General features: G+C 40.1%; 1 protein-coding gene across 1 annotated transcript; it reads right to left on the bottom strand.

Annotated features, from left to right (window-relative positions):
* Positions 1-2495: 2495 nt before the first annotated feature.
* LOC127429363 (protein sprouty homolog 4-like) lies at positions 2496-7770 on the bottom strand. The gene is made up of 2 exons (XM_051678353.1): positions 7617-7770; positions 2496-6228 (listed from the first exon to the last, which is right to left on the bottom strand). Exon 2 carries the CDS (start codon positions 6175-6177, stop codon positions 5239-5241), a length of 939 nt encoding a protein of 312 aa, XP_051534313.1. The 5' UTR covers positions 6178-6228; positions 7617-7770; the 3' UTR covers positions 2496-5238.
* Positions 7771-8721: the final 951 nt, after the last annotated feature.

Here is an 8721-nt window from a genome sequence, read left to right as displayed (position 1 = left end):
GCTAGTCTCTCTCATTCAGCTGCTGCTACAAATGCATCATGGACGTGTTCTTTTGCCCATCTGCACTATTATTAATTATTGGTGTATGAAAACATGCGCTGGATGGATGTCTTTGACCATTTTGATGCGTTTCCAGTGATGTGCCTTTCAGTTCAGGATGATACTGGAAACATGTGGATGTGTCTTCAGCGTATTTCAGCATGGATTGTATGTTTTTTCGGTGATCAGAGTGGATTGCTTGTGAACCAGCCAAAAAAACAATTCAAATTTTGCAAAGGAACTGTTATTGAAGGATGGGGCAGTTAAAAACACTTGGACCCCATGCAAAACCATTAGTAAACAGTTTCATTCATGAATATTTCAAATGTCATGACTGTTTGATAGTTTATAGTGCTGACATCCTGTTTACACCGGGTGCGTACGCAACGGCTTGAGGCTGTCTACACCGGGCGTGCCAATACAAACTTTCTACACTGATTATTTGTGTTCTTGGCATTAGTAGCGCAAGCGTGAGCAGAGCAAAATGGAACGGGACATCTGTTTACTGTCGGCGCAATGTGACGCAAGGGACACTTACATGGTAGACAGCATCATTGATTGTAATGGGTTCAATTGCTTTTGACGCGACGCGACTCTCACGTCCAGTGTAGACAGGGTGTGAGTGTTAACAGTTGTGCTTGAGATGAACAGTTTAATATATATTCGGATGCAATGTTTTGTATGTGGGTTATGTGTAAACCCTAAAACTTAGTTTTATAATGTTGTGGAGCTTGTTCATTCTCTTCAGATTGAGTTTCAAAAATGGCTGAATTTGAGGTGCTGCACGCTGTTAGCCAATCATGAAAGTGGGCATTTACGTTAAAGTTTTAAGGAGGCGCTTATGCCAAAACCGAGCATTTCAGACAGAGGGCCAAAAACAGGGTGGAAAATGATCATTTATTACTAAATTATGACTGTTTTACTGCAACAAAAAAAATAAAAAATAAAAAATAAAATAAAATAATAATTGTTACTAACATTATCAGTGGATGCACTAAACTTGCTCTGCATAAAAGCAAGACATTTATATCTGGTTTCCAGAATCAGATGAGCCATAAAAGAGAGTTTGGTGAGTAATGTTCATGATCTGATATGAATGGCTTGTGTGTGAACATCAAGGTCATTGATAAAGTGTTGTAATTGTTATTGTGTGTGTCAGTGTTTGGTCCTTTTAAACATATCTTTGTTTCAAGGGAGACTGATAAAAAAATTAAAAAAAAAATAAAAAACTGTCTGCCACAGAAAATGAATCAAATCAGCCAATCAGCGTTTTCTTCACTTACTAAATTTAGAAAGTTATTTGCAGTTTTGTGTGCAATATGCATCAGATTGTTAGTGAACAGACTGTGGGCGGTCCATGGGTGTGCCGTCTGAGGCTGAGACTAGGCCTGGATAGATTCAGGGATGTGTGAGTCATCCAGGTTTGTAAAGATTTTATGTGTTTGTATTTGTTAAAGCTGCAGCCCCAGGTCATCCAGTGTCTGAACACAAAAGCAAGCCCTTCTTTAGATCACATGTAAAGCAGGCATCTCTCATCATAGCCAGGGGACTGTGCAAGAGTGGAGTTGGGTGCACAGGTGCGCCAGCACCTCCATTATAACATGTTTTAGGGCCCATGATTCCTGAATCCCGTATGTTCTCCTTCAAAACCCTCCCAATTCACAAATCTGCCCTCTAGAATCCCAGTTTCACAACATTTTCAGTTATGGAGAGCTATGTAAGTTATTCATTTGTTCAATAGAAGTCTGATTATTACTATAAAACACTGGCAGTAATAAACTGCATATTGCATATCTAAATGGTTTATTGAACCTGGTTTACACCTTAGTAATATAGATACAATATTTCATGGCTCTCTGGAATACTTGATTCTGATTGGTCAATTGCAGCATTCTGTAGTCAAATATTTTTGTATAATTGACCATTGTCCCAGGCAACCAATTTTTTATATAACTATACCAGTTTCATGTCTTTTAACACTTAATACATTTATTTAAACTTAAATCCATTTTCCACATTCAGTGCAAGTTAAGCTCAATCAGAGCATTTGTAGCATAATGTTCATTTCCACAGAAAATAATTTAGACTTCCCTCATTTACTAAAAAAAAGCAAAACAAATCGCTTGTACAGCAAGGCATTACAATGGAAATAAATGGGCTGTTGAAAAGTTTATGGACTGGCCTCATTCACTTCCATTGTAAGTGCCTTAATGTTACCTTAATGTTTGCTCTCTTTATTTTTATTTTTTATTTTTACCAAAATGAGGAACGAGTTGAAATTATTTTTTATAATAATCAACATTGGCAAACATGCTATGGATTTAACTTAACATGTATTGAATCTTCCTTTAAATTGTTGTAAAATTATGCAAAGTGACATGTAAATGCATTATAATATGTTTTCCAACAGCATGTTGTGTATGAATGTAATGACATTGAAGACACGACACAAGCAGTTTTATATTTAACAATATATATTTTCCGATTTCAATGTACATTCCGTTTTGACATAAGCTTTTATTCACAAACAAAAGTAGGCATCTAAATAAATACTATATAAAATAGAACTTCAAAATAAATATATCTATAAAGGGACATCTTCATATGTGTGAGAGATTTTTTGTTTGTTTGTTTGTTTGTTTTAAACAAAACAAAAGCACATTGCTCTTTTCTTTAATTCTCAACATTAACAATGAAGCAAAAGTAACTCAGAAGAGTACAACCCCGGTTTGGAAGGCGGCTTAAAGTGGGTTAAATCTAATGGGTTTCTATAGTGGCCAAGAAAATATACCACGAACAGATGTAGTCACAGCGTCCTGATGAAAACACCTCAGCACTGAGGTGCGAGAAGGAAGATCATTTAATAAGCAAACAACAATAAAGTTTGTATTTTACAGCTTTTTTGAGTGTGTATTTTTCTCTAGTCGAAAGGAATGTGAATAATTAACAGTATAAGAGAAGGTAGGGCGAAAAGCAACACCAAATAAGATGGAATGGAATGTCACTTGAGAGAAATTCCCGTTCCTCCCAGACAAGTTTTCGCACAGCAGCTGTATATGTCAGTCAAGCACTGAAGATGGTGCACCATTTTAGGAGGAAGGAGGAAATTACAGAAAAAAAGAGGGGGGAAAAACCTTGACCATGATGAAATGGCGTTCCTTCAGTGAGTTCAATTAAATCTACAGTTTCAGGGGCACAGAGGAACAGGGAATTAGCCTCGCCTCTCTCGTGCTAATGAGGCATGGCTAGCATTAACAGAGGTATTTTTATTGCCTGGCACACTTTTCTAAATCAAGTGCTTGTAATTGAAAATACCTAAACACCCTACCTACTATGCCACAGCCACATAATCCAAACCCCCAGCCGCACCCAAAAATATAATAATTCATTTATATACTTTTGTACGGAATCATAATTAAATTGTACCATGCAATTCCTCAGGACATTTAAAACATATTTTAGCAAGTTTTCTCAAGACTTTTTACAAGAGCGTGTAACCTGCATAGGTCAAAAACTCTATAATATCTATGGTACATTTGCAACTCTTCCCTATGCAGCTATGTAAGCCTCTCCATCCACAACTACTCTGGCACCTATCCACGGGTTAGACTGCAAAGACGTAAACCCTAGTCTTATACATTCAAGACTAAGAACAGTAGTGTATTTGCTTATTCTGATTTGTGCAACAAGTACAAACATTGGAGTATGTGGGACTACATGAGCGAGGTGTTAGTTCGGTATAAATGTGTGAACCGTCAGTTTGTATTGAGCAGGCAGACAATATTCCCTCATGCTCCCAAGACAAGGAATCCTTGGAAGCAGAGTACTGTACCTTTAAGAGCTTACTGTTGCACTAATTGGCTAGAGTACAACAATCCATGCCCACTTGCAAACTATTATAAAAATGGTCAACTAAAACTCTATGGGGCACTCCTTTGGCAAAATATCTATACTCTATACACATAACAAAAATATATGTTGAGAAAGCAGTTCGATACTAGGGCACATTATGTTTGGTGGCGGTATGGTGCATAGTAAACTAGAGGAATCTGTCCAACTACAGTGAAACACTTTGTACATGCTACTGTACATAATACTGTGCTTTTGTCTAATTTATAATAGTGATACAGTTGGTTTTGTTTATCAGCGGCAGATCAATATAAGCTAACTTTATAGCTTCTCCTTTCCCGTAACCACTGACCCAATTCTCCCCATAGCTTATGACTGCTTGGTGTCTGAAATGCTGCGTCGTGATTTCTTTAAATAATGCCTCCGCCTGTTTCCTTAACTTTAGCCACCAAATTCATTCCAAGCTGAATTCACATGCGGTACATAATTTAAATGAACTGATGATCCCTGAGGTCATTTTCTACAACAAATTTAATCGCTAACATTTGGAAGAATTATTGTGGAAGTTCATGTATGTTGTCAAAAAGGGAATTATGAAAGCTATTCCACCTATTTGCCATCAAAAAGTCAAACAATCTGTACTCATAGAAGATAGAAAACATCCTGTCAAGCAGTAACGGTGATGGGTGGTCTTGATTCATGTCTTTCGCAATGGTACACATTGCATTTAGGGATGTCTAGGGAATCCTTCAATGCAACAAAATGACCTCCTATGCTTGCATTTCAAACAAGAGAGGAAATAAAGCTCTAGAACAAGCTTGTAAATGTACTGTGCACTGAGATGAAGTCTGGTTATTTTGATTGTGACGTGTTATCAGCTTGGAATTCGCTGCAACCTTTACTCAGTGCCAGATTCTGAGGGGGATTGCTGAAGTATAGAGTGTTCTTGTATGGGTGATATGTACTTTGTACTTTGACTTTTCAAAGCCACTCAAAAAGTAAATGAACATCAGACAAGAGATTGGACTCTTTCAAACTGACATTTTGCTAAAATGCAGCATTCTGTGTTAGCAAGTTGGAGATGAAATGGCAGAACAACTTGATTCCACAGCCATCTTGAGAAACCCCCAGGAAAAGGAACTGCTGGCCTTTCCTTTATAGTACTTGACGAACGAGTAATGGTTTGTGCCCGTTGTTCGAACTTTGCTACTGATTTACGGGCAGAATACCTTCAGCGCGAGGGTCATGCGTGAACCTTAAGTACCATGATTTTCGAGAAGAACACCACTGCTGTAGAGGGTCCTACAAATTTTGCTCACGAGTCTCTGTTGTACACTCCATTTCTGGCCATCAGGATGCCTGTTTCTCCACAGGACAGGCCTTGACCTCTGCCGCATTGCAGGTTTGGGTGCTTTTGCAGCGGCAGCCTGGACGGCTGAGGCCATCGTAGCACTTCTGCGAGAGCTTGGTGCAACCAGTGGCAGGCAAGTAACACATCAGGCAAGGCAGGACCAATGAAGCGGCTGCCATGAAGGACCACCGGGCACAACAGTTCGAGTGTGAGCAAGAGCATGGCTTGTCAGCGCAGGAGCCTTCATCATCCTCATCCTCAGTGCAGTGATAGAAGACGCCCTTGACTAGACACATGCAAGTGACAGAGTCCACTAGATTCTGCGCTGAACACAGGCACTCTTGGTTGCAGACCCAACATGACGGCAAGGTCCGTGGTAACGTGCACTCGGTGCATCGGCATTTGCCACACTTCTCGCACAACGGCACATGCTTCTTCTCTAATGGCAAAGACCCCACTGCCTTCATGTTCTGGGTCTTGGAGCTCACCACCTTGGGTTGCTCTGCAGTGAGGGTCCTGCCGTGGCCACCGCCAGTGGTATATGGATCCACAACAGGGGGTGGAGCTGCATGGTCCAGCAGCCGTTGGTCAGATGAGGTGCTGCTGCTACTGCTGATGGAGCTGGGCCGACCGCTGAATGAAATCCAGGGGTGTGTGGTGGCATCTGGGACCTTGCAGCGGGAAAGATTATGATGGTGTGGGGCTCCCAGCAGGACTTCCTGCCCCCTTGTGGCTGCCTTGTGGCTCGGTGGCTGTTGTGAGATCACCGCAGGGGTGTCGATGTAGTCATTCTCCAAATGTAAAGATTTCATTTGGTCAATGGGGTAGATAGTTAATGGGTGCTGGAGCCGTCCATAGGGTATGCGGCTGTCTAGCAATGGTTGCACCATAATGGAGGAGGAGACTCCAGGAATGTGGTGAGGAACCCTTGACTCCATCTGTAGGTTGTGTTCCTCATATACCAGAGCTCAGGATGGCATTTAGCACTCCTGCGGAGATAACAGCACAACTTAGTAATGAAAAATACTCTAACAGGACGACAGTCACCCATTTTGGTCAAAGCAGACCAAGTATACTTCTACTCTTCACAAATCATCTAATATTCTACATTTTAAAGACAAAGGTTTGTGTGAAAGTGACCACTGTATGAAAACACAAGGTACATAAAACAAACATATTTGATTACATTAACATGGAATTATGGCTTTATAGTTATAATTTGTTATGAGAACAGAAAGGTAATGTAACAAAATGTTTAATCCATCAATCCAATTTTCAAATTCATTACTATTATTTCTATAAGTAGTTTAACTGCAAGCCTACGAGATACGCCTTGTTAAGGAAGGGTCTATTCTGAATAATTGAGAAATGTGAGATGACAAAGATTAACCAACAGTTAAGATTGCTCGTAAAATCAAACGAAGCATATGACGAGTATTCTGACGTTATCAATCAAGAGTTTTAATAGTAAAATCCTCCCATAGACACGTTTTAAGTCATATATATTTTGGTTACACGGTTTTGTAAAAGGTTTTAACTATTTGTTATTTTTTAAGAGAGCGCTAAACAAAACTATTTTCTACAAGCTGAGGGGAATCAACCTGTTGCAGGATTTTTGCGTAAGCTTATGCACTATATTGAAGTGGCATTGACTGGAGACATTGCGTTTCCCTTGTAAAGCAGTAAACCTACATACTCTGAAGCGATTTCGTCTAAAACGGCTTTTTATATGCTGACGTGCCTGAATTGTTACTATTTCATTTTCAAAGCAGACTTGACTTACAACGGCGTACTTGTCTAGTAACCGTTAGCTACATTTCTTTTTTTACCAGAAAATAAAAACGTCCAGAACTTCGATACAATGCGCTGTGAATCGTCGCCGTTTAGTGTTTTACCCACGAAAATGATATTTTTATGCTGAAGATGACATGTCAAGACCACCTGACCGAATGACGAGCATAGGCGAGAGCTGCAGTGGAGCGTCACGCGATGATATTCGAATGAAAGCGTTGCTCGTGCGAGGGAATGAGACCGAAAAAGATACGCAACACTAAACGTTCTCTTTTTCACCTCGCATTTCCACCTGCCCCTCGTGTACATGTCAATGTTAACTCGCCGACGACCCTGCCGCGGTAAGTTTCCGTAGTTAAATATTTACACAAGCGCAAATACAGGGACACCGTGTTGCAGAAGAACGGCTGTATATCGGCGCTTTCTGATAAGCCAGCAAAACGGAAACGGCTCGGTCGCGATTTGGAAAAAGAAAATAAACCCGTGTTATAGGATTGTGCTGCACTACAAATATCATTATGTTAGGTTTTAGAATAATTGTTGAGTATAAACACCTATATTTATGGAAAATAAACGAAAAACTCACTTGCTTTAGAAAACAAATCATTTCCTTGTCAGGTGAACACAGTTTAGCATTATATTCCAGTATCAGATTTGAAAGAAATAGATCCAAATGAAGCCACGGAGGGGAAAATCCGGACGACTCTCCGTGCGATGTGCACTGCAGTAAGGACACAGTCTTCTCTATACGATGTTGCAACTGCGTGAGGGAAATGGCTTTTTATGAATGGGAGGGTTAGAAGCGTACTGCGCAGATGCTTTGACAGGTTTTTTTTTTTTTTTTTTTTTTTTTTTTTTTGTGAATGGGTGGGCATTACGACTCAGGGCGCAAATGTGGGGGTTACACTTTTATGAATGGGAGCGCTCTGGACTTCACTGCGCATGCGCGCTTTCAAGATTTTATGAATGGAAGAATGGGGGCTTTTTGTCACAAGGGCAATGTCAAAGCGGATTACATGAAAAAGGCGGCTACTACTACTTTGATTCATGTTTTCTATGCATTACCTGTTGAGGTCTTGAGCTGCTATATGCGTCAAATATCCCATTGAAACGATCTTTAATGTAACTGCGTATCAATTTGGCGATTTAAGCATGCTGTATTGTTATTAATAAGGCGTAAGTAACTAAAATACTCATGATAACCCAGAAAATGGTGGTGGGGGGAGACAGAGAGAGAGAGGGGGGAGAGAGACTATGACGCACTAAGCATGTGAAACTGTGTCGAAGCAAAATGCATGTTAGTGACGTTAGATAACGTCGTTTAGTCCAAAACATTAGTGAAACTGACCCTTCTGGGTTTCATCACCATTTTAGCGTAAGCATGGGTTAATTTTTATGCCTGAAGAGAGTGGCGTGAACTTTATCCTCATTTTGTGTAATCAGAAAACAGGTCAGGGACTCGGGTACGATCGGTCTTGTGAAAAAAAAAAAAAAAAAAAAAAAAAAAGTTAAGATTCAAGCTGTTCCGTTTTGTTGAACGCAGGCTATGAGAGAAAAAAATGCTCTTGAGCTCGCGCACTGGAGTAGTAAAACGCGTTTATGACGCAGCAGCATGAGGTCATGCAGTCTCAACAAAAGAGCAGGACGTAGTCGATTTGTAACGATCCCACAAGCAGGAAATGTGTGTGAAT

The sequence above is a fragment of the Myxocyprinus asiaticus genome, chromosome 38, assembly GCF_019703515.2.
Source record: "Myxocyprinus asiaticus isolate MX2 ecotype Aquarium Trade chromosome 38, UBuf_Myxa_2, whole genome shotgun sequence".
Classification (NCBI taxonomy): Eukaryota; Metazoa; Chordata; class Actinopteri; order Cypriniformes; family Catostomidae; genus Myxocyprinus; species Myxocyprinus asiaticus.
The sequence above is the reverse complement of the archived record's forward strand: the minus strand, read 5'-3'. Positions and strand labels throughout refer to the sequence as shown.

What these genes read in the sequence shown, in the direction of transcription:
- LOC127429363 (XM_051678353.1), bottom strand. Translation starts at nt 6,177, where the DNA reads ATGGAGTCAAGGGTTCCTCACCACATTCCTGGAGTCTCCTCCTCCATT.